Here is a 24,770-nt window from a genome sequence, read left to right as displayed (position 1 = left end):
TGTCTCAAAAAAAAAAAAAAAAAAAAGAGAGCCAGGCTCAGCCTTAAGGAGGTAGGTTAGGGGTGAGCTGAGGGGCAAGGGACACAGTGGGGCTGTCATCCAGCAGAAAGGACCTTAAAGTCAAACCACAAAGAGGAGAAGAGTGTTAGATCTGAAACTCAAGCTGAGGATAGTTAAAAAACTGAACATTTTGCTTTGAGCTTCCTGGTGGCCTAGGAGAAAAGGGAACTAGGGAAGGGGACGTTCTTGCTTTCTTCAGCCTAGGATGTGGTCTTCCTGTCCAGACAGGGACAAAAGGGAAGGAGGCTGGGGGAGAGGATGCCGGGCACCATCAGGACCTAGCTATGTCTGAAGGGTCTAGGGAGCCACAGGCTGCAGTGGAACCGAGAGGGGAGGGTGAGGAGCTGGGCGGAGCCCTGCACCAACACCCCATCCCCCGACTCCCCAGCTGCCTGGCCCGGGTAACCGGAGAGCTGACCATGACGTTCCCTGCGGGCATCGTGCGTGTGTTTGGCGGTACTCCACCCCCGCCCGTCCTCAGCTTCCGGCTTGTACACGCGACCCCCATCGAGCACTTCCAGCCCAACGCGGATCTGCTCTTCAGGTACCGCGTGTAGGCAGTGGGGATGGGGGTCAGGGGCTCCTGACGCTGAATTCCTCTTGGGGTTTGCTGTGTGGCCTGGGGCAAGCTGCTCGCCCTCTCTGAAACTCACTTTCCTTCCCTCCTTTACTGACTCCCCCCCACTACCCAGGTAGGGCTCTGATGGGCCCAGGGTGGGCCAGGAAACTGGAAGCCCCTGGGGGTAGGTTGATGCTGGCCGCCCTGAGTGAGGGTTGGCGTTATAATTAATCTGGGTCTCTGCAGTGACCCCTCCCAGAGCGACCCCGAGACCAAAGACTTCTGGCTCAACATGGCAGCTCTGGCCGAGGCCCTGCAGCGCCAGGCGGAGCAGAACCCCACGGCCTCCTACTACAACGTGGTGCTGCTGCGCTACCAGGTGGGCCACGTGCGTGGGGCGGGCCGAGGCGTCGGGGGGCGGGGGGAGGGAGGGCAGAGGACGGGTGAGCAGGCGGCAGGAACGGAGTGCCGGGTGGCCGGGTCCGCGTGGAAGGGCGCTGCGTCCGCTCGTGCAGCCGTGCGCCATCATGCAAAGCGGAAGGGCCGGTCTCCAGGACCTTGGACTTGACCTGTGTCTGCCAGACTTCGCTGGAAGGACGCACGCTCCTGCCGTCACTGGACACGCGGCTTACTATAGACTCCAACCTATACGACGCGTCCTGGCACACGGGCCGCGTGGGGTGGCGCATGCGCAGCAGGGTCAGGGCGGCAGGACCTGACGCTGCGTCCTCTCTCCCGTCCTTGTTCCTCCTAGTTCTCCCGCCCGGGCCCCCAGGCCGTGCCGCTGCAGCTGAGCGCCCACTGGCAGTGCGGGGCGACCCTCACCCGGGTCTCGGTGGAGTACCGCTACCGGCCCGGCGCCACGGCCGTGCCCACGCCGCTCACCAACGTCCAGGTCCTGCTGTCTGTGGCGGAGCCTGTGACCAACGTCCGCCTGCAGCCTGCTGCCACCTGGTGAGGGAAGCCACGTGGGAGCCAAAGGGCTAAGGGTGATGTTATTAGCAATAGTGAGGTCCCGTGACATCTGGACTGTGTCATCTACACTTACAGAGGGGAAACTGAGGCACGGGGAGGTCACACTAAGATTCGAACCTGTCTGTCCACTCTTGGTCCTGGGCTTTTGGTCGCTGCACGTGTTGCCTTTGATTTCTACAGAAGGTAGAAACTGCCGCAAGAAGCCAGACTTACAGGACTGAATGTGTCATCTAAGCGCCGCAAGGCTGCGTGGCTCTACGGCGAGTCTGTACCTCAGCCCCATTTCATAGGTGGGGAAACTGAGGCAAGGTTGAGGATCAGGTTTTCTGGGGTCACACAGCCCGGAGGCAGCTGAGCCGGGACCCCAGGCTCCCATCGTCCGCTGTGGGGAAGAACTGACCAAGGTCCTCTCTCTGCCAGGAACCTGGAGGAGAAGCGGCTTATGTGGAAACTTCCGGATGTGTCTGAGGCAGGGGGTGAGCTATTGTTGTGCGCGAGGGCTGGGTAGGTGGGGTGTGGCTTATTTAAGCTGGGGGAGAACTGGGGCTGTGCCGGGGGATGGGCGGGCATCTAGGAAGGCTTGAAAAGGCTGGAGGAGAGGGCATCCCGGCACGTGCAAAGGCCCTGGGGCAGGACTCCCGTGCAAACCACACAAAGCCCAGTGGGAACAGAAGAGAAGGGCACAGGCTGGAGAGGAGGTCGGGTGGGGTAGACAGAGGGTCTGAGGCTTGGGCCGAGGAGAAGCCAAAATCACAGCGGTGCTGAGGCTGGCGCTGGGGCACAGCTGACCTCAGGCCTCTCCAGGCTCTGGTCGCCTATCCGCCAGCTGGGAGCCGCTCTCGGGCCCCAGCACACCCAGCCCCGTGGCCGCACAGTTCACCAGCGAGGGGGCCACTCTGTCGGGCGTGGACCTGGAACTGGTGGGCAGCGGCTACCGCATGTCGCTGGTGAAGAGGAGGTTCGCCACAGGTGCGGCTGCGCCCCGTCCCCAGCAAGCCCAGGAGCTGGGACCATGCTGGGGTCTGGGGGTCGGGGGCGAGCCCTATCCCCTGCTTCTGCCGGCTGGCAGGGAGGGATTTGGGCACGGGCCGTTTGGGAAGAGCAGATGGATATTGGGGCAAGGAGACCCGGGGGGTGGGCACAGGTGGGCAGAGGGAGGGAGTCGGGGCCGCCGTGGGAGGGACCGGAAGAAAGATGTGTGGCCAGGGGCTGGCCCTCGGAGGGAGAATCCACGGCAGGGAGCCACACACAGCCATCCCCGCGCTGACGGGGGGCATTGGGGACAGTAAGTTTTGGAGGTGCTTTGAAGATGATGAGGATGACTGGGGGATCCCAGGGAGGGGCGCGGGCCCCCTCCCGCCTCTCTCCCTCACGGCCCCGCCCCGCAGGTGTGTGCCTGGTGAGCTGCTGAGCCCGCGCGGCGTCCTGGCGCTGACCGGCTGTCCCCTGCCCTCCTGCTGGACGCTGGGGCCCCACCCCAGCCGCCCTGAGGCCTGGACCTGTGGAGAGGAGCCCCGCGCCCAGCCTGGCTGAGCCCGAGACGCGCCCCTGCTCACGCCAACCCCGTGCAGGTCCTGGCCTTTTAATGGTCTTTCAATAAACACTTTATTTTCTAATAAAATAAAAAAGGGAACCTCTCCCTGCTCTGGGAAGTGTCCTTCACATCGCCAGAGTGGAAAGGAAGAGAAAATGGGTGCATGGGAGAGACCTGTTGTCCCTAATGCAGTCCCCTCCTACACTGTGCCCAGCCTGTACAGAGCCGTCCTAGGGGAGAAAGAGCCAGACATAGGGACCCCAGCCGCAGGGGCTCAGAGCCAGGCTAGGAGGAGGGAGGAGGGCTAGAGGAGCCCAGTGGGGGATGCCAGGGTTCTTCCCAGGGAGTCAGGAAAACTTCTTAAGGAAAGGGCATTATAGATGGGGTTTTGAGATATGAATAGGAGTTTGTAAGATGAGGAATGGCACCCCAGGCTGAGGGATGGGGAGTTGTTTGTTCTGTGAGGAAGCAATCAGTCAACCCATGAACATAGTTCTTGGAAGCTGTGAGGATATAGATCCAGGAGGCCTGGGTTTGGAGCCTGCTTGGCCACCATTGGCTGGATGACTCTGAATGAGTGACTTGAGCCCCACTTTCGTCTTCTGCAGCCCACCTCACTGGGTGTCCGTGGGGCAGTCACACGCTCAGAAGAGTGCTGCTGTGGAGTAAGCCCCCGGGCAGTGCTGGCAGCACTGTGTTTGGGGAGCACTGGGTGGAGGGTGGATTTGGCGCAGGTGGGCGAGAGGGGCCCTGGTGGGCCCAGGGCAGGTGGAGTAACAAGCAGACTGCGGCGGGGAGCTGGGTCCTCGTGGATACGCGGGAACCGGCTGCCTGACACCGGCGTGTGCACGTCCCAGGGACCAGGCCCAGGTGGATTGAGAAAGCCGGAAGCAGGAGCAGGAAGCTGGGTTAGCCGGAGACCTGCCTTGTGTCCCCTGATCCCCCAGCCTGTCCTCTGGGGAGAGAGGGCGTCTGGCTGGGCCTCCGTCCCTGTCTGTACGATGGGGGTCCTCTAGTTGGGTGGGGTCTGGGGAGTGTCCTTAGCTCAGAGCAGGCGCCCAGCCGACACTGGCTACGCCAGGGTGACCACAGGAGCAATTTCAGGAGTCCTAATGTCCCATGGGGGCACTTCAGGCAGAGGCGGCTCCTATGCTTGCCAGACAGCGCCGGGAGTCTGCAGCCCTGTGAAACTCACCGTCCCCTGTCCCGGGCCTCGCCTCGCAGGCTGTGAACCCAGAGCCCAGCCCTGCCCAGCGAGGCCCTGGCCCTGGGCCTCAGGGACGGAGCTATAGCTCCATGAAGTGACAGAATCAAAGACCGATTCTAGGCCAGGCGCGGTGGCTCACACCTGTAATCCCAGCACTCTGGGAGGCCGAGGCGAGAGGATCGCTTGAGACCACGAATTTGAGACCAGCCTGGGCAACACAGTGAGACCCTATCTTTTTTTTTTTTTTTTGAGACAGAGTCTCACTCTTTTGCCCGGGCTAGAGTGAGTGCCGTGGTGTCAGCCTAGCTCACAGCAACCTCAAACTCCTGGGCTCAAGCAATCCTTCTGCCTCAGCCTCCCGAGTAGCTGGGACTACAGGCATGCGCCACCATGCCCAGCTAATTTTTTCTATATATATTTTTAGTTATCCAATTAATTTCTTTCTATTTTTAGTAGAGACAGGGTCTTGCTCTTGCTCAGGCTGGTTTAGAACTCCTGAGCTCAAACAATCCGCCCGCCTCGGCCTCCCAGAGAGCTAGGATTACAGGCGTGAGCCACCGCGCCTGGCGAGACCCTATCTTTAAAAAATTTTAAAAATTAGTCAGGTGAAATGGTGCATGCCTATAGTCCCAGCTACCTGGGAGGCTGAGGCAGGAGGATCGCTTGAGCCCAGGAGTTGGAGGCTGCAGTGAGCTGTGATGATGCCACGGCACTCTAGCCTGGGTGACAGAGCAAGACCTTGTCTCAAAAAAAAAAAAAATGTGGGTTTGGGTTCTTGCCCATCTGATGAGTGGCAGGGACCTGGCACCTCCGAGTGGCTTTAATTTGCTTTTCTCGGGCCACGAGTGAGGAGGGCACCTTTTAGAACACAGAAGGCGCTGTTCCAGGCGTGGCCTCCAGAGCGGGTGTGGCGTGCCCATCTCAGGGCGGCAAGTCCCAGGAGGGGTGAGAGGGACCCGCTGAACTAGCCAACCCCGGGCGGGCGGGGCGCAGTCAGTTTACACGCCTTGGTCTCTTTCACCTGGGTGACTCGGAAACGTCAGCCCTGCCACGGAGTGATGGACCAGGGGCCGCCCCGCTCCCTCCCACCCCCTGGTGAGTAGCCCAGTTGTTTCTTTAAAAATCGAGGCAAAATTCCCATAACAGAAAATTGACCACTCGAAAGCGAACAGTTGCCCATGTTGTGCCCCCGTCACCTCTTGCTAGTTCCAGGACATTTTCATCGCCCCAACGGAAACCCGTCCCCCTCGGCGGCCGCTGCCCCTCCCCCAGCCCCTGGCAGCCATGCGCTGCTTCCTGTCTCTACGAATTGCCTGCTGGGGACGTTTCCATAAACCGAATATGGGGCCTTCGGTGGCGGCGTCTCCCGCTCAGTGTCGCGGGTTCAGGGCGCCTCCGCCCGGGCCGGTGTCGCTTCGTGCGTTTTACGCTGAGTAACGTCCCGCTGCCTGGACGCGCCACGTGCTACCGCTCATCCGTCCGTCCGCTGGGGGACATCTGGGCCGCTGCCGGGACCAGTGCGCCGGGACATCCCTGCACGGGTGTTGCTTCGAACACCTGCTTCTGGTTCCGCTAGGTACATGCCTGGGAGTAGAACTGCTGGGTCACGTGATCATTCTAGCCTGGATTTGAGCCCGGGCCCTTGGGCGCCGGCTCCCTTTCTGGTGCCCACGACCTCGGGGATCCCGGGGGCCCTGTGGGGCGGGTGCTCGTCGCTGTACGAAAGTGCTGTGTCCGTCCCGTTTGATACAAGATCGTTTGCTGTCATCGCCTTTAATAAAGTCGGTTTTGATCACGCATTTGCTCTGAGCGGAGGTCACTCCCCAGACCTCTCCCAACTAGAGGACCCAGGGGCTAGCTCCCCATTTTACAGATGAGGAAACTGAGGCACGGCCAGGACACCCCCGCCCTTTCCTCCTCAGGAACAAACACGGCTGAAGAAGGAAGTAGGGGTGCGCTTGCACCCTCCTGGGCTCTCACATCCGGGACTCCCCCAGCCCAGAGCCCCTGATGCCCACGTGTCAAGGCTGGAAACTTCTAGAGACTCAGACGCGGCTAGCGACAGAGTGTGAATCCTTGCCAACCCCGACCCCAGAAATCTACAAATCTGATCTTCGACTTCCAGAACCTGAGTGGGAACCCACAGCTGGCTTTCAGGGGCAAAGGACAGGTGTCTCAGCGGCTCTGGGATCTTCCAACCCCAGCAGAAACCTGAAAGGCCACTGGATTTGACCCGCGTCCCTCCCCCCGCCCCTCATCTCATCGTTTCTCCATGGAACACGCCTGGGCCAACGCTGCGCCGGGCCCTGTGCCAGGCGCCCGCAAGGTGCTGCTTGTACACCTCGGGCCGTGGGGAGCTCACCCCCTAGCTGTGAGCGGCCCCAGGTGGAGGCGTGAGCTCCAGAGGGAAGAGGGGGCCAGAAGAGGGTGGCAGCCGCGCCGCTTGGCCGGGGAAGGGGCGGGGCCGGGGAGGGGCCACCAGGAAACTCCAGCGGCTGAAAAAGGGGGCCTGGCGGGAAGCCGGCAGGCGGGAGGCAGGAAGGAGCAGGCTGGGTGGGGCGGGGGCTCCTGCTCAGGTGAAAACTCTTCCTTCTGCTCCGGAGCCGAGAGGAGCAGGAGCCCGGCCTGTCGTCTGGGGGTGAGTCCAACTGGGGACCACCGAGGACCTGGCGGACCCCGCCGGTGGGTTTGGGTTCTAGAGAAGCCCGCGGTGGCCCTCCCCCGTCGGTAACAGCCGCCTGCCTTTCCAAGGCCAGCTGCGACCTTGGTGGGGGGGGGAACCTCCCCTACACCGGGCGACGCCTGGCGCCAGAGCCGCCCGCCCTCCTCCCGAGATCGAGACCCGGCGGATCAGACCGAGGTGCGGTGGCGCTCGGTAGCGCTGGCCGTTACTGTTACTGATGTCGTGATTGTTGAGCTTGTTAGGGCGCCGACTGGGTTTCCTATTGTTTCTTGAGGGGACTGCAGCTGACACCCAGCCTCTCCCCGAAGCTCCTGGCCTTGCCAGGTGCTGGGTCACACCCCAGGGCCCCCAAGTCCAGCCCTGGCCTCCCCTGGCCACGTGGCACGGACAGGTTGTTCCTGGGCTCTGAAGACGCCTCAGTTTCCCCTGGGTGAGGTGAGGCGATGACGCAGCTGCGATGAGGATGCCTCAAGCATCCAGCCAAGAAAATTTTATGACGCGCACTTCTCACTGGTGTCCTCGGGCGAGTGGCTTTAGGTCTCTGAGCCTCAGTTTCCCCATGTGTCAAGTGAGGCTCGTGGCATGGAATTGCAGTGAAGAGGAATTCAGTGGAAAAGAGCTGCGCCCATTCGTTGAGCGCCCAGGGACAGTCGGCTGTCGCCACCGTTATATTAGTGATAATTATGTCTCTGCCCACCACTCGGATCCCTTTTCCAGGTTCCTGACCAACTTTCCCCTGCGTCAGATTTTTTGTTTTTTGGCCACTTTTCAGATGTGGAGACTGAGGCTCTGCCAACTGAGACCAGGGCCTCCTATAGTCCAGATCTGGGGTTTAGGGTCTGGGGGAGCTGGTCTGGGGACAGCCCTGGGGGCCACCGCTTTCTCCCACCGTCCTGTTGGTCTGCAAGGTGGCTGCCACCCTAGGCAGGGCAAATATCCCTGGAGGCAGGAGAAACAGGTCTGGCCCCCGAGTTGAACAGCTGGGCCCCCACCTGGCCTGGGGGACAGTTGGGCCCCCACCTGACCGAGTGAGCAGTGAGGTGTTTGCCCAGCCCAGCCCCCTCCCTGTGCCCCTCCCTTAAGCCCAGGGTGTGGCAGTTCCTGCCAGGTGCTCGGGGTAGGGGGAGCCAAGAGGGGGCCTTGGAGCTTCTCTGCTCCAGGGGGAATACAAACGAGCCAGCTCAGCCCACCCTCGCCAGGCAGGGCTCGGTCAGCCTGGGCAGAGCAAGTAAGGTCTCACTAGGTGACTTCCCCTCCTGCCACCAGCCTCTGAGGCCCAGAGCAGCACAGGAACTTGCCCAGGCCTCCCAAGAGCCAGGGAGCATGCCCACTGTGGTCCCGCTCCCTGGAGGAATTCTGGCTTGGCTTGATTGTCCCTCAGGATGGGGAACTCACTACCAACATAGCAAACTAAAGGAAGTCCCATCAAGTGGAGATTAAAGGCAGGAACTGGGCTCCCACCCAGCCTCCCTTAGGTGAGTTCCTTGACCTTCATGTGCCTCAGTTTCCCTATCCATAACAATGGGGCCAACACAGCCCTACCTCCCAGTACAGGTGTGGCGTTTAGATGAGCAGACGGTGGCCACAGGACCTGGCGTGTTAACGCTAATCCTGATCATGCAGCTCACTGTGCTCTCATCCGTAACATTTATCTTTGCATGCCACAAATAATAACGTGCATATTGCAAGCCCGGAGGAGGCTCTGGCCGGCCTGAGTGTGCGGGGCCAGGACTCCCCAGAGACGGGGCCCTCAGGACTTCAGTTCTCTCATCAGCCCAAGATCGTGCGAAGGGTCCGAGGTCGAACCGGGATGCACAGCCTGCCTCCCCAGCCTCAGTTTCCGCACCTAGGAAATGGGCCCAGAGAGGCTCTTGGAGGCTCCGCTGGGCCAGGGTCGGCATGTGTTCGGGGCCCCTTGCAGCTGCAGATCCCTTCCTGGACCCGCCCCAGGCGCCCCAGGCAGTTCCTGCAAGGGGGGAAGGCCACTTCAGCCAATGAGTCACCCGTGACAGAGCCTTTGGACCTGGAAACCGGGACATTAGGTCTAAAGTGCATGTCTCGGCCTGCCCCGGCGCCGCCCGGTCCCCACGCCCAGGTGTTCGGTGCGAGCGCTGGTGCGTGTTGACATAAGACCCACTGCACGCGCGGTTTTGCAGAGCAGGGTCTGGCTGGGTGTTCCTTTCCAAGAAAATATCTTTACTGGGCTTTTCTTCTGTTTACAAGAGCAGCTCCTGCTCCTCGTAAAAAGGGACCAACCCAGCATTACTGGGAGATCAAACCGGTATGAACTGATAAGGAACCACCCTCAGGGTCGGGCAGGTCAGGGTTCAAATCCCACCAACTGTTTCCAGCCTCAGTCGGCTGTGTGACCTTAGGCAGGTGGGCACCCTCTCTGTGCCCAGATCGTCCACCTGCAAACTAGGCTTCCCCTCTTGGAAGCTCAGAGAGTCACGAGGGCTCCTTCCCTGGCCAGAGGTTCACACTCTCTCCTGTAAGTGCCCCCAACTCCTACCCTTGCTCTTCTCCAGAAAATTCTCTCGTTCGCTGCCTCTCTGTGCCCTGTTAGCGCATCAGCTCCTCGAGCGCAGGGGTTTCTGTCTGCCATCTTGGCTGTGTCCCCAGCACCGAGACCCAGGCATGGCACACACTAGGTGCTCAGCACTTGCTCAGAGCAGTCGTGCTACTATTAACATCCCATTGTCCGCACTTGACAAATGAGTCGCCCGGAGAAAAGGCCACTGCTTGGAGCCGTCACTTGACTCTCCCACCTTTCCCGGGACTCCAGCCCTCGCGCACGCGAACGGGCTTCTCAGATGCTTCCGTCACCCCCACCCCTCCGAAGTTTGCTCGTCTCCATCCAAATCCCAGTTGCGGGTTGGTGGGAGCCGCGGGGGCGGCGGCCGCAGCAATGCTGACAGTCAGTTGACAGCTGCCAGCATCGCAGCTTCGCAGACGAGGAGGCCGAAGCCCGGGGGTTCCAGCTGCCTGCCCCGGGCCCCGCGGACGGTCCGTAGTCGGGTCAGAACGTCCTTCCTCAGCGGCCGCCGCGGTCCCCACGGCTGCTTTAAGGCCATCGGCTCACAGACTGGCGCTCACAGCCGCCGGCCAAGGCGGAGACAGGGCCAGTGGCGGCCGGTCAGGGCTGCCCAGCCTGCGGTCCCTGGAGCCAGGGGTCCAGGGCAGGGGTGTCTGACAGGCCAGGACAGGGAGCCAGAAGTAGCCCTATTGGAAGCTCAGTTTTCTTATCTGGAAAATGGGAACGTCACGTGGGGAATTACCTTGATGCTATGGAGACCCCAAGTCGGTGTCAGGCAGGCCCCTCACAGGCTCAGAACAGTCCGGCGACAGAGCGGCCGCCTTGCTGACGTGCACACGCCCCTGCTATCTCTCAGCCCGGGGCCTCCCGGGGAATAGCGATAAGAACTGGGTGAGAGGAAACGAGGTTCCTGGAGCCTCGTGTCCTGCGGCAAAGGCCGGGCCCTGCCATCACCTGGGAGCGATGGCAGAGGACTTGGGGCCAGAGCACTGCCTGCCATTGTGCAGAGCTGGCAACCGCTTCCGGAGCTCTAGCCGCGCGTTAATAGCCAATGAGTTATTAATATTTAGTGCTGCGTGTTGGCAATGAGTCATGAATATTCCTTGACCACGAATGTTTGCTGCCTTGCGACTATGCGGTGGCTTGTTAGTATTCACCACGATGCTATTAATATTTGTTAAGGCATCATGAATATGAATTGCAGCTTTTCTTTTCTTCCTTTTTTTTTTTTTTTCTTTGAAACAGAGTCTACAGTGGCGTCGCCGTAGCTCACTGCAGCCTCCAACTCCCAGGCTCAAGCGATCCTCCTGCCTCAGCCTCCTGAGTAGCTGGGACTACAGGTGCAACACTACGCCCGGCTAATTTTTCTATTTTTAGTAGAGACGGGGTCTCGCTCTTGCTCAGGCTGGTCTCAAACTCCTGAGCTCAAGCGATCCTCCCACCTGGGCCTCCTGGAGGCTGGGCTGACAGGTGTGAGCCCCTGGCCGGCCTGGCCTGGCTCTTGCCGACTTGTCCACTGAATCACGTGCATTTTCCGAGGCCCACCAGGTCTCACAAGTTATAAATCTGTCCGTTTTCTGAGGCAGAACGCATGCAGTCGAGGACAGTGGCCGTTGTCACTTGCGGCGGGGGCCAGACCGAAACCAGGCAGTACTGGGTCACTGTTAGTATTTTGTGGCAGACAGGAGAGGAGGGAGCGGATTCCCCGTGGCGCGGTGGTGGCTGGGGCGGCTTAGCCCGGAGGCTGAAGCCTCTCTAGGGTCAGGTTTGGAGGGTCCCGGGAAGGAGGGGCGTCCCTGCAGAGGCAGACCCCGAGGCAGGGCGAGGCCGGCGCGGCGGCTGTGGGGAGGACGTGGCTGAGAGGACCCACATCCTGCAGCCACACCCCGTGGGGGACTCCTGGGTCTTGGCAAAGGAAAACAAGTGGCTTTTCTGTGTGCACTCGAGGAAGTGGGTTCCGGGGGACGGCGAAATCGCCACACAGCCCCAGTCAGGCAGCACTGACAGGTCTGGCGGTGGGGCGCCAGGCAAGGCTTCCAGAGAGCGAGCCCGGGTGTCACTCTGGGACCCTGTGGTGGCACCATGTCCCACTGGGGTAAATGTCCTCCACCCAAGCCCCATCCTATGCAAGCAGTATGTGGATGCGCTCCCCATCAAACGCCTGTTGGCACCAGGTGTGCCTCTGTCCAGGCCACCAGACTTTCCACCTGGACACTGCCCTTGCCTCTTCCCCTGCCCCGATTGTCCCGACCCCCTTGGTAGTCGTGGAGGACTTCTTTAATGCATAAATCGACCTAGTTCTTCCCCTGCTCAAACACCCTCCGTGGCTCCCCATTGCTCCTTACATGTAACACAGAGGTTCGTCATATTCTGCCCCATTCTACTCTCCCACCCCAACACGCTCCGGGAACCCACCATCAGCTCCCTCCTCTCCTGTTCCAAGCAAACCAGCCTCCTAACTCTGCCACTGACACCCTAAACCTGTGCCTACGCCAGGGCCTTTGCACGTGCTGTGCCTGCTTCCTGGAATGCCCTTCCCCCAGGAAGGGAATCTCCCATCATCCTTAGGGATTCTCCTGACCCCCAGGTTGGTCGTGTCCCCCGTGGACTCCTCCTTCCTCAGCAGCATTTACCACAGCACTGCCACCAGTTGTTAACGTCATGAACGTATTCATGTAATGAGGGCAAGGCTGACCCGGTCACTGTCCCCACACCTCTATAGCTCCTCATTGCCCCCAGGAAACAGCCCCACTTCTCGTCCTGGCATTCTAGGTCCTTACAGGGTCCAGGCCCTACTCCCCAACCTCAGAAATCACCTCTTCCCCAAATTCTGCTTCTCAACAAAATAGACCACACATGGTTCTTGGAATAGGACTTGTTTTCTTTTCCCTCCACACTTTGGCATTTGCTCTTTCCTCCACTGAAACTCCCCTTGGTGAACTCCTACACATCCTTCAAAGCCTCAGCCTCAGTATCCCAGTCTCTTCTTCTAGCCCAGCCCTGACCCTACAGGCGTCTGGCTCAGATCCCACAAACTTCAGAGCAAGAAGCTGTTTGGGTTTCAACACATCCAATCATTCCGTTTTTTACAATGTGACCTGGAGAGGGTGGGCAGCGGAATCTTGAATTGGGGGTGGGGGGTCAGAGATTTGTACCAAGGCCTGGGAGGGGCTTCCCATCAACCCCGCAGCCCCACCCAGCAAAGGCGCCGGAGTAGCTTGGAGGAGGCACTACCAAGACGCGACTCCCCCTTGGCAAAGCCGTCTCGGGACCCGGGCTGGGTCCCCAAGCCCCAGCGTCTCCCATTCTGCAGGTGCAGGGTCCCAGCCCCTCTGCCAGGACGGTCCACGAGGACAGTGGATCACTGCCTGGAGCACAGCCGAAGAGGCACCCAGTAAGGCTCACTGGTCAAAGCAGGGAGTCCTCAGCAAACTCAGCCTTGCTGAGCCGGAGGCCCGGAGGTTTCTCTCGTCGGCGCACGCGTGTGGCCGGCTCTCGGGACGGCAGCGCTTCCTGCTGCCGGTTGTAAGGGACTCTTGGCTCAGCGCAGTCTTTGGTGCGTGGAAAAGACAGAGGATTGTGGTCGCATTAATGAAGACACGGCCACCAGGGAGGCCGCACACGCCTCTCACCGCCCACCCTCCCTTGGGCTGCTCAGACCCCACCAAGAAGCTGAGGGAGTGAGGGAGTGAGGACCCTCCATTTAGAGAAACCACTGGGCCGGGCGCGGTGGCTCACGCCTGTGATCCCAGCACTCTGGGAGGCCGAGGCGGGCGGATCGCTCAAGGTCAGGAGTTCGAGACCAGCCTGAGCAAGAGCGAGACCTCGTCTCTACTAAAAATAGAAAGACATTAGCTGGGTGTGGTGGCACCTGTAGTCCCAGCTGCTCGAGAGGCTGAGGCAGGAGGATCGCTTGAGCCCAGGAGTCTGAGGTTGCTGTGAGCTAGGCTGGCGCCACGGCACTCACTCTAGCCCGGGCAACACAGTGACACTCTGTCTCAAAAAATAAATAAATAAAATATGTGAATAACAGACAAACGATCTGCTAAACACCGCATGGGATGAGTTTATAGAAACCTGTATATAGCACGGTTCCTCATCACCCCTGGTTTTCGTCCTCTAAGTGACCCTCACTTTGAATTTCCTGTCTGGCTTCCGGGTTGCGGTAGAACAGGTTTTTTCAACTTTGACGATGTTGCCATTTGGGGGAAGATACGGCGGCGGGGATCGCAGGGTGTCAGGTAACATTCCTGGCCTCCGTCCACTAATGCCATTAGCAGTCACACACCCCACCCAAGTCACGACAACCAAAAATGTCCCTAGACAAGTGTCCCCTGGGGAGAAAGAGTCAATGGTTTGTGAACCGCTGGTTTGCATTGTAAACTGCAGATGAATCACCCTCCAGATTTTCCCAAGTCTTATGTCCTGCATCTTTCTGTGTGTTTATGCCCAAAAGTCAGGTTCCCGGGGCACTGTCGCGCCCCAGCACCTGCAGCTCTCTGGTCCCCCGGCGTGGCCCCAGGGAACACTTGAGGCTTCTCTCATTTGATTTTATTTTTGGTGACTCGGTCTTTCTACTGGAGCCCGTGAGGTTTTTCCTATCTTATTTGGGGTCTCCCAGACCCATCTGGCAGAAGTCAAGCCCCTAGAACTGGCAGCCACACGACAGGCTCTGAGCCACCCCCAGGCAGGGGCCCTCAGCCGCTCAGGCTCAAACCGCTCATTCCTGCCTCAGGGCCTTTGCACCCACTGCCCCCTCCCCGGGACACCTTTCCACAGACCTCAGCCACCTGGCTTCTTGTCATTCACCTCTTTGCCCAAATGTCACCCAGACCTCAAATTCAAAACCAGCCGCCAGACCCCGTCTCCTCCACTGGTTTTTGTTCCCCCGTAGCCTTCCCTGAGTTACTCACTTAGCGTCTGCTCCCTCCTGAGCGTGTGGCTCCGCAGCAGCGGGGACTTCCACGCGTCCAGCACCTGCTCCCGACCGTGCCCTCGGCTCCCGGGAGGCGCCCCGTCAACATGGGCTGGAATGAATGAATGTGTGAATTCGTTCTGAGAGTCACTATTTCTTCAGGTGCCGTGGCAACCCAGCATTCGTTCATTTACTCCATGCGCATTTGTTGAGCACCTACTAGGTACCAAGCACCATCCCTGGGGCCGGGGATAGGGAGATGCACAAGCAACAATACGTTTTTAAAGTTTTACTATGTATTTGAGGCAGTGAGAAGTGCTATGGAAAAAGAGAAAAAGTGGCCGGGCGTGGTGGCTCACACCTACGATCCCAGCACTGTGGGAGGCTGAGGCAGGAGGATCACTCGAGCCCAGGAGTTGGAGGCTGCAGTGAGCTGTGATGACGCCACTGCACTCCACTGGGCCACAGAGCGAGACCCCGTCTCGGAGAAAAGAAAAAGTCGAATAGGGTGGGGGATCAGGAGCGCAAAGGAGATGGCGTGTCCTGCAGAGACGTCCCTAAGAAGGGTGCATTTGAGCAAAGGTGGGAAGGAAATGGAGGGGCGTGTGCAGAGATCCAGGGAGAGCGTTCCGGGCAGAGGAAACAGCCTGTGCCAAGCTCCTGGGGCAGGACCATGTCCAGAGTGTTGGAGGATGATGTCGCCACAGCAATACTTTCACACAGGGTCGATTCTTCCTGTTTTACATTGAGACTCGGAGAGGTCAAGCTCCCTTCTTAAGCTCACACAGCGGAACCTTTGGGGCGGGATCTGAGCCGTGGTTTGAGGCTGTACCTACATATCTGGCCCAAAAGAGAGAGGGGCGCGCATGTCGGAGATCAGGAAGTGAGGCCCTGTCCCCAGCTCCAACCCAGTTTGCGGCTCTGGATGAGAACAAGAAGCTGCCTTCTGTCTCGCTCTGAGGCGGGAGCTGGGGGAGGCTGCTCGGGGCTGAAGGGGCTCAAAGGACCTACTGACTGCCACACACTGTTCCAGGCGCTGCTGGGGAGGCAGAGACCCCAGTCAACACGAACACACCAAGGCAGCCTGAAGTAAGTGCTGAGGTTTACATATTCATTCAACAAACGCTCGTTGGGTGCCTACCAGCTGCCGGGCGCTAGGAACTCTTCATGTCCACACAGCCCCGTGAGCTGGGGACTGCTTAGATGCCCCTTACAGCTGAGGAAACCAGGCAAAGCGCACAGCCAGGATGCGGCGGGTTAGGGTTCGAACGCGGGAGTTGGACTCATGGGTGTGCTCTTGGGTACGGAAGTGTTCTGTACCTCTCTGGGTACGGTGGGTGCCAGTAAGTGTTTGCTGAATAGGTAAGTCCTGCCTTGAGTCTAATCTAGCAATTTTGTGCTTCACTGGAAGATAGCTCCCCATTCAGGGCTAAAGAACACAGATACCACCTTTCCAGAGAAAAAGGCATTGAGGGATTTCAGGGAAGGGACCTGGAAGGGAGATCAAGGGCTCTGTCTGGATTTGGCGAGGGAAAGTGTCCAGGAGGAGGAGTCATTAGAGCTGGGGTTTCAAAGGATATGTAAGAGTTCGCCAGAGAGAAACAGAATGAATTCACTTTTGTTCATAAATTCATCATACGCTCCCTGCCTCCGCCACGTGTCTGCCTGGTGCTGGGCGATACCAGAATCCCCAAGCTTCCCCCTAGTCAGGGGAAGACAGAGGCAGACACAGATGCCACCGTGGGATCAGGCCTGGGCCAGGAGGGACTCCAGGGGCCTGACAGGAAGCCAAGACTCGTCCTGAGGGTTCCTGGAGAATGGATCATTTGAGATGGAATTCGAGGGAGGCGTAGGAGTTGGCCAAGGAAAACAGCCTCGCTGGAGCCGCGCTGGGCCCGAGGGGTTGGTGAAGTGCCAGGGCCCACGCTCGGGTGCGAGGACCACGACAAACAGGAGGAGGGAGCGGCTGTGCGCGAAGCCCAGAAGCTCGGTGGCAGGGAGAGAGGAGGGACCCCAGCAGCTCCTGCTCAGCAGCTCCCGCTCCCTAGGGCGGGCTCGGGCCGTCTCTGAGCAGGAGCCTGACCAGATGGATCAGGTGGGGTGGGGGTTCTGGGCACGCTGACCCCGAGGGCGCCCACCTCGGCACAGCTGTTTCTCGGTTTTCCCCGTAAAATGAGGTGATGGTAGAAATATTTAATCCGCGGCGGGGTCAGGGCCAATATGGGTGGGGTGTTGAAGGGAGTCTTGCAAGGGGCGGAGGGAATAAGTGCGGGGCGAATTTCAGAATTTTTGACAACCCGAGCGGCCGTACAGGTGCAACCAGGTGTTGGTAGTTCCAGGAAAGCCTCCGCCCATCGGCGGCATTCGGCGAGCACTGTTCTCCCACAGGAACTGCCGCGGGGGCTCCCCAGACGACACCGGACCTGGGCCGGCCAGGATGAAATGTCCCCGGCAGCTGCGGCCTCCCCTGGGCCTTGCTCTGGCCGTGGGCGCCTTCGCTTTCCTCCTCCTGTTCGATCTGCACCGGCGGCCCTCCACCTGCGCGGTCTCGGAGAAGCCGCGGGCGACCCGCAAGACTCCGGCCTGGCCCACGCCGCCCGCCCGCCCGCGCCCGGCCCGGTGCCAGCCCAACAGCTCTGTGGCCGCGCACCCGGACTTCGCGCGCCAGCCGCTGCGCGTCCGCGACTTCCTGCTGCACAGGCACTGCCGCGAGTTCCCGCTGCTGCAGGACGCGCCGCCCGCCAAGTGCGCGGGGCCCGTCTTCCTGCTGCTGGCCATCAAGTCCTCGCCCGGCAACTACGAGCGCCGCGAGCTGGTGCGGCGCACGTGGGGCCGCGAGCGCCGGGTGCGGGGCCTGCAGCTGCGCCGCCTGTTCCTGGTGGGCACGGCCGCCGACCCCCTCCAGGCCCCCAAGGTCAACCGGCTGCTGGAGATGGAGGCGCGCACGCACGGGGACATCCTGCAGTGGGACTTCCACGACTCCTTCTTCAACCTCACGCTCAAGCAGGTGGGCTGGCCGGGGCGTCTGTCCTCCCTGCCCAAATTACCACCACCTCCTCTGAGGGACCTAGGGCACCAGGGGCCCCCATTGGCCCCATCCGGCCTCCCCACTGGCCTCGTGACCCGAAGCCCTCTTCCTCCAGGGCAGGCGGGGAGGAAGGCCACAGGGCCGAGGGCACCGGCGCAGATCTCAGTCTGAAGACACGGGTTTGAATCCGGACTCTTCCTCCTTCTTGCTGTTTGACCTTGGAGGAGTCCATTCACCTCCCTGTGCCTGGGTTTCCGCACCCGGGAAATGGGGTGGGAATTAGAGCCACCCGCCCGCGAGGGCTGCGGCGAGGATTACGAGAGGCGGCACCTATGAGGTGCTGGCCCAGCGCCTGGCGCTCGGCTCACCTTGGCCATGACGCGGGTACGTCTCCTCATTTATTGCTGCTGGCCTGGCTGCCCGTGAGGCTGGCGTCTGTGTCTGTCCCCTCGCCTCTGCGTCCCTAGTGCCTAGAACAGACCCTGGCGCACAGGCGCTCCGTGAAGACCTTTCTGATGGACGAGAACCCACGAAAGGCGAGAAAATCCTGCCTGTTGGCAGATGAGGAGCTGGAGGGTCCGGGGACCCACCCCAGGTCCCCAGGTGGGGCAAGCCGAGCAGAGACGGGCCGGGGCTGCAGCGGGGGTTCCTGCTCGGGGTGGGCACGGACGGGCGGGGCCGAGGCCTCTTGTGCTCTTCTCTGTGTGTGACTTTGCTCAGTGCACTTTGCTGCATTCTCTTATCTGCAAATACGGGCCACACCTGCCTCCTAAGGCGGCATCCAGTGTCAAGGTAAGGCAAGGGCCACGCGCCGTGCCCAGCACGGAGCAGATTTCCAGTCTGCGTAGGTTATTGTGGGGGAAGCTGAGGCCGAGGCGGGCAGAGGGCCAGGATCTCTCAACACGCCGGGTTGTTAAAACACAGAAGTATGTGATAAACATCAACTTGACAAGCAGGAGCCCAGCCCCTAGGAGGCACCGTCCCCACACTGGGTGCTGGCAAGATGCGTGAGTGGGAGAGACGTAGCCCCCACTCGGGGGGAGTCCGGTGGGGGAGGTAGGTCTTAAATAGCAATCACACACGTCGTTATTAACAACAGGGCTTGCCCAGGCAGAGTCGGGAAATATCACAACAAATGTAAATGTGACAATTTTCAAGCATGTCTTGGTGCTTTACAGAGCACTGTCTCCATGGACCCCCAACACTCCTGGAGGCACGTTCTGTGACGAGGCCTGTTTGGAGAGTTGGAAACTGAGGCACAGAGAGGGTTTCCCAGGTCACCCCACAGGGCAGGGCCTCAACCCCAGGCCTGACTGGGGACATGTCCTTTCCTGGGCTCGCTGGGCTGGGGCGGCCACTTTCTCCAGCCCTCAAGCCAGCGTGCCTCACTCGCCCGCCCACAGGTGCTGTTCCTACAGTGGCAGGAGACAAGGTGCGCCAACGCCAGCTTCATGCTCAACGGGGACGACGATGTCTTTGCACACACGGACAACATGGTCTCTTACCTGCAGGGCTGTGACCCGGGCCACCACCTCTTTGTCGGCCATCTGATCCAGAACGTGGGCCCCATCCGGGCTCAGTGGAGCAAGTACTATGTGCCACGGGTGGTGACTCAGGAGGAGCACTACCCACCCTACTGTGGGGGCGGGGGCTTCCTGCTGTCCCGCTTCACGGCTGCCGCCCTGCGCCGGGCCATCCGTGTCTTGGACCTCTTCCCCATTGACGACGTCTTCCTGGGGATGTGCCTGAAGCACGAGGGGCTGAAGCCCGCCTCACACAGCGGCATCCGCACAGCCGGCGTGCTGGCCCCCTCTCAACGCCTGTCTTCCTTTGACCCCTGCTTCTACCGGGAGCTGCTGCTGGTGCACCGCTTCCTGCCATATGAGATGCTGCTCATGTGGGATGCGCTGAACCAGCCGGACCTCGCCTGCGGCAAACGGACACAGGTCTACTGAGGCAGCCTCGGGGTCTCCAGCCTCTGGGCTTCTGTCTCCACCCCCATATGGAGGGGCAGCACCTTCCTCCCGGGAAGCTGAGATGCTTGCCCTCCTAAGTGAGCCAGGCAAAGGGGAGTGCCAGGGAAGGTTTGATGAGTGAATATTCTGGCTGACGAACTCCTACACATCCTTCAAAACCCACCTGGTGCTGCTCTAGCATCCGCCCTGGATGGACGGAGGAACCCTGAAAATGTCATCTCCTTTCCATGGCAGCTAATGGCGGAAGCACCTCTGCTAGGGTTCCAGCTGTGGATGCATCCATCCTGTTTAGATCAAGGTCCCACTTCCCAGCCCTGACCTTAATCACAGACTAGACCCTAAGCAGTGGCCCGCTTCTGTTGGTAGTGAGCCCGCCGTGGTTTCCTGGTGGATGAGTTCTGGCCATGCTTCAAGGCCAACCAGAAACTCCTGTGCCCACGTACGGCTGAAGTGAGAAATACTTTTCAGCCCAACAGAGAGGGGTCCTGATCCCAATCCCTTCGTGGGTCTTGGACCCCTCAGATGGCAGGAGGGGACAGAGAGGCCATGGAATGGGACCATCCCCTCATTGCTTGTGGTATCAAGAGCTTAGATGGCCTAAGTGTTGGGCAGAGGAGGGAGGCCCCTGGCCATTTGAGGTCTGGGAGCTCAGAGTTCCTGGAGTCCCGAGCAGGAATCAGCCCCATGTCTGTGCTACTCAAGAACTCCAGGGACAGCGCTGGGCTCAGAGGGGTCTCCAATGGGCCCAGGGCCAGTTTGCACACAGCCCGCTACCCAGAGAAGAGGGAGATTTGGGTCCTCAGGTGGCCCCCACCCCAGTGCGTTTCACGGATTGGAGAGGTCCAAGTGAGCCGGGGCCCCCCTGCGGTCCCCACCACGGCACCTGGGACTCAGGCTTCACAGGCATTGCGGTTGAGGGAAGGGTGTCTAGGGATGGGTCCTCAGGGAATAAAATGTTTTGTGAAGACATAGAGATTTTTTTTTTTAATCAATTTATAAGTTCTAATAGGGACTCGTCTACATGCGTTCCTAAAAGGCTTGTTTGCAGTAAGAAATATCTACGAATCAGAACAGGGCGTGGAGGAGGCAGAGGCTGCAGGGGTTTCCATCAGGCAGATCCGATCTCATCCCACCCCTGCTCACACACCCTCCGTGGTTCCCTACTGCCCTCGGCTCATACCCTCCGAGATGGGTTCTTGCCATTGGCTTGTCAGCAGGCTCAGGAGTGAAAGTCACAGGGTGGGACACACAGCCTTCCAGCAGGGTCCCTTCCGAATCCCATCCCGGCCACCACGCAGCCTCACCAGGCTTGCCATCTCCTGCTGGGACTACGGCTCTGCCACTCTCTGTCCCTTGTCCTTTCCTTCCTTCCACAAGTATTTATTATGCACCTGCTGTGTGCTACACACCTTGCCCTGTACTTCTCCTCCTTCCCAGGTGAAGAGTCAGCGACATTGACCCACGTTATAGCGAGGAGACGAGTCTGTAGATGATCAAATAGGAAGTAAGAACTTTGAAGAGAATTAAAATAAAGCGACAGAAACACGGTGATGGGACAAGCACTAGCTGGGAGCTCAGGGAGCCAGGACTACGGAGGTGATGTTTGAGCTGAGGCCGGAAGAAGGAGGATGTGACCTTGGGGAGAACTGAGAGAGGGGCATTCTGGGCGGAGGGCACAGCACGTGCAAAGGCCCTGAGGTAGGATGAGCGGGGAGTCTTGGAGGCACAGCGGGAGTGAAATAAGGAAAAGATGGAACGAGGGAGGACGGGGTGGGGTCACACAGGCCTGGCCAAGCAGGGCCTTACGGGCTGCATGAGGAGAGGGGGTTATTTTGAGGGTCATGGCACCTTGGCAGCAAGGAGATGACGTGATTGATTTTTAAATTTTAAGAAACTGAAAATGGCTGCCGTGGGGATGTGCCGTGGGGAGGCTGAGGCAGCAGCCAAGCAAGAGAATCGGCCCGGATGAGGTGGGGGCTGCAGGGGCTTCTAACAGGCGCATCTGATCTCAGCCTACCCTGCTCACACACCCTCCGTGGCTCCCTCTGGCCCTCGGGGGAGAGTCCCAGCTCCCCTGCTGCCCTGGGTTGAGTAGCGCCCCACAGGAACTCATGTCCGCCTGGACGTGGATTGGAAATGGCGTCTTCACAGATGCGGTTAAGGGAGAGATCGAGGTGCGGTTATCCTGGACTAGGGTGAGACCTAAGCCCAATGATCGCTGTCCCTAAGAGACAGGAAAGGAGACACAAACACAGAAAAGGCCATGTGACAGCGGAGGCAGGGATTGCAGTGACACAACCACAAGCCAAGAGTGGCCAGGAGCCACCAGAAGCCAGGAGAGAAGCCTGGGACAGATCCTCCTTCCAACCTTGCTGACACCTTGGTTTGGGCCTTCTGGCCTCCAGAACTGTGACCGAATAAACTCCTGTTGTTTCAAGGCACCCAGTCTTTGGTCATTTGCAACAGCAGCCCTAGAAACTAAGTGAATGGGTCACATAGCCAAATGCTTCATTAGTCTTACAAGGGGGTCATATCATACAATCCCCATCTCAAGGTGAAGGGAGGATGCAGTGAGAAACAGCTGAGGTTGGATCAATAAATGTCTGCTGTGATCGTCATTCAGACATTTGTGTGTTGTGTCCATCCTTCTAGGGCCTTGGTAGAGACCCGGGTTCCAGTCCTGCAATTAGCCATTCCCTCTCCCTGGGCCTCCGTTCCCCACTTTGTACTATGTTGTTAGCAAGCTCCTGGAAGTGTTGGCATGTTCATGGCTGCTGGGGACACGCTCACACAAGGGCTGACCAAGGCTTGCCCCTTTTTCTAGAGCAAATGCGAGAAGCTGCTTTGGATTATTTATTTCCTACTGGGGAGACAGTGAGAAGGGGCGTCACACGTGCAGGGAAGGCAGCGTCTGGGGCCCCTCTGCGGGGAGGGCATTTCCCCCGTGTCTGGCGGCTCTGTAGAAGTGGGAAGCCTCCAAGCCGTGGTAGGGGTGTGCTTCATTCCCCAGTTGACTCCACAGAGGGCTGGTGGCACCGGCACGGGGTAGGTGGTGAGCTCCCCGACCCGGGGGGTAATTAACAACGTCCCCCAGATGTGGGACTTTATGGTGCTGTGTGGCCTCGGGAGCTCATCGGACCCAGACCCCTCTGGGCCTTGGGCTCCCCTGAGACTGCACCAGGGAGGGGTCAGTGGGGACAGAGAGTCAGCAGGTCTCGTCGGCCGCAGCCGCTGAGACAGCAGCGGTGAGCGGGGTTGGCGGTAGCTGCCCGGTGGTGGCGATGACGGTGAGAGGCCTGGGGCAGGGGTTGTAGGCCAGGTGCCAGCGCAGGGTCACTGTCGGCCGCCGGCCCGTGGAGCAGATGTCGTCTCTCCAGCCACTGTAGCAGTTCACCTGGGGACAGAGCAGAACTCAGTGGGAACGGGGACCCCAGAGGACAGCCCCGTGCCATGTGTGCACACATCTGCCCACTCACATCCCACCGAGCAACCCGCCAAATGCTCGACATGGGCGCAAATAGAAAACAGTGTGCACTTCATAAGCTCCTACTGTATGCCAGGCACCTATTTAATGCCCTCGTGTATTCTCAGTTTATGTCCACACTCGTGTCCCCAGCGCATGCCACCTCCGTGCCCTGAGCCCTGCCCAGGGAGCGCCAGGGCTCCTGAAGCTGCAGATGGTGTCGGTTTCCCAGCGAGTCCGAAGGCCAGTGAGGCACCCACACCTGGTCACAGACGGACCCACAGACGCCTCACGGTGCAGAGGTGGCAGGTGACACATACATAAGTGTGTGTGCAGGAAGGAGATACACACAGGGACACACCCTTGCAGGCCCCGTCTCCTGGAGCCCTCACCCCATTAGTGGAGTGTCACGTAGAGGCATGAGGACACCCACATGTGTGATGCGTGTGCACACAAACTTGTCTCAGACACTCTGTGCCACGGCCAGGACTAGGCGAGAAGCCAGAGCGACGCAGAGCTCAGCCGGGCACGGCCACGCCTGTGACCCTGCACTCCGGGAGGCCGAGGCGGGAGGATTGCTTGAGGCCGGGAGTTTGAGACTAGTCTGGGCAACATAGTGAGACCCCATCGCTGCAAAAACATTTTTTTAATTAGCTGGGCGTGGTGGCGCACACCTGTAGGCCCAGCTACTCGGGAGGCCGAGGCTGCACTGAGGTGTGATGGGGCGCTGCACTCCAGCCTGGGTGACGGGCCAGCTCCCATCTCAAAGGCCCACAGCAATCAAGATACGTATTTTAATGCAATACTTTTAAAAATCAAAATGAAGACAAAAGTTCTTGAAGATAAAAATATTGACTTTTTTTTTTCGAGACAAGGTGTTGCTTTGCTGCCCCGGCTGGAGCGCAGCGGCGTCATCGCGGCTCACTGCAGCCTCCCACTCCTGGGCCCAGCGGCTCCTCCTGCCCCGCCCTCCCGCAGTGCTGGGGTTACAGGCGCTCATCACCCCGCCCAGCCAAAATACTGACATTTTAAACAGTGACAGGATCCCACCGTCACTTACAGGGCTCTGCCTCGCTTGCCTCGTCCTGTTTCTGGCGGGACAGGGGGCGAGTCCTCCGAGGACTTTCACGCCTGCGCGTGCGCCCGCGTGCACTTACCCCACCTAGGCTCCCCAGAGCGCAGTCCCCGCCCGCCCCCACTCACGGTCACCGCCAGCCACCGGCCTCCCGGCCTCGGGGGACCAGCGCGGGCCCCCGCACAGGCGCACGAGCGCGCGCACGAACTGGTGGCCGCACAACTTCTCACGCGTCTCCAGGGAAGGCGTGGGGCCCAGCGCGAAAACCAGGGCAGGACCCAGCAGCAGCAGCACCCAGACGGACAGACGGGGGTCCATGGCGGCGGGAAGTGCCTGGCCAGGGCGGGGACCCCCCTTATAGGCGCCTGGGCTGCCCCAGCTGGGGACCTTGGAATGGGGACAGAGCATTCCGCAGGACTGCCCAGGGGGAGGGTCCAGGATGGGGTCAGTGATAGGGCTCCTCTCCCAGGGCCAGGGCCTTGGACTTACCTCCCCCAAGAGGAGCACTGGGAGAGGAGTCTGTATTTATTTGGTTTTCTTTATTTATTTTTAACCATTTTAAAGAGGTGAAATAGGCCTGGAGCTGGGCTCACGCCTGTAGTCCCAGCCCTTTGGGAGGCCGAGGTGGGAGGATCGTTTGAGCCCAGGAATTTGAGACCAGCCTGGGCAACATAGCGAGACCCCGTCTCTACAAAAAAAAAAAAATAAGAAAAATCAGCGGAGCGTGGTGGTGCGCATCTGTGGTCCCAGCTATTTGGG

General features: G+C 59.8%; 3 protein-coding genes across 3 annotated transcripts in view; 2 read left to right on the top strand and 1 right to left on the bottom strand.

The window, feature by feature from the left end:
• The window catches only part of FCHO1 (FCH domain only 1), a 29,440-nt gene extending 26,313 nt beyond the window's left edge, over positions 1-3,127 (top strand). The window contains exons 18-23 of the mRNA XM_012653981.1: positions 449-604; positions 866-998; positions 1,374-1,573; positions 2,015-2,070; positions 2,399-2,585; positions 2,983-3,127. Coding sequence (XP_012509435.1) covers positions 449-604; positions 866-998; positions 1,374-1,573; positions 2,015-2,070; positions 2,399-2,585; positions 2,983-3,127 — 877 coding nt within the window. The remainder of the gene's footprint in view (positions 1-448; positions 605-865; positions 999-1,373; positions 1,574-2,014; positions 2,071-2,398; positions 2,586-2,982) is intronic.
• A 12,208-nt stretch (positions 3,128-15,335) lies between these two features.
• On the top strand, positions 15,336-19,529 carry B3GNT3 (UDP-GlcNAc:betaGal beta-1,3-N-acetylglucosaminyltransferase 3). The gene is made up of 3 exons (XM_012653980.1): positions 15,336-15,352; positions 16,783-17,476; positions 18,901-19,529. The coding sequence occupies exons 1-3, from the start codon at positions 15,336-15,338 to the stop codon at positions 19,450-19,452; spliced, it is 1,263 nt and encodes a 420-aa protein (XP_012509434.1). The 3' UTR covers positions 19,453-19,529.
• Positions 19,530-22,661: 3,132 nt separating this feature from the next.
• On the bottom strand, positions 22,662-24,329 carry INSL3 (insulin-like 3 (Leydig cell)). Its single transcript, XM_012654004.1, has 2 exons — positions 24,140-24,329; positions 22,662-22,867 (listed from the first exon to the last, which is right to left on the bottom strand). Exons 1-2 carry the CDS (start codon positions 24,327-24,329, stop codon positions 22,662-22,664), a joined length of 396 nt encoding a protein of 131 aa, XP_012509458.1.
• Positions 24,330-24,770: the final 441 nt, after the last annotated feature.

Source organism: Propithecus coquereli, unplaced genomic scaffold (assembly GCF_000956105.1).
Source record: "Propithecus coquereli isolate 6110/MARCELLA unplaced genomic scaffold, Pcoq_1.0 Scaffold438, whole genome shotgun sequence".
Classification (NCBI taxonomy): domain Eukaryota; kingdom Metazoa; phylum Chordata; class Mammalia; order Primates; family Indriidae; genus Propithecus; species Propithecus coquereli.
This window is presented reverse-complemented; position numbering and strand designations above follow the sequence as displayed.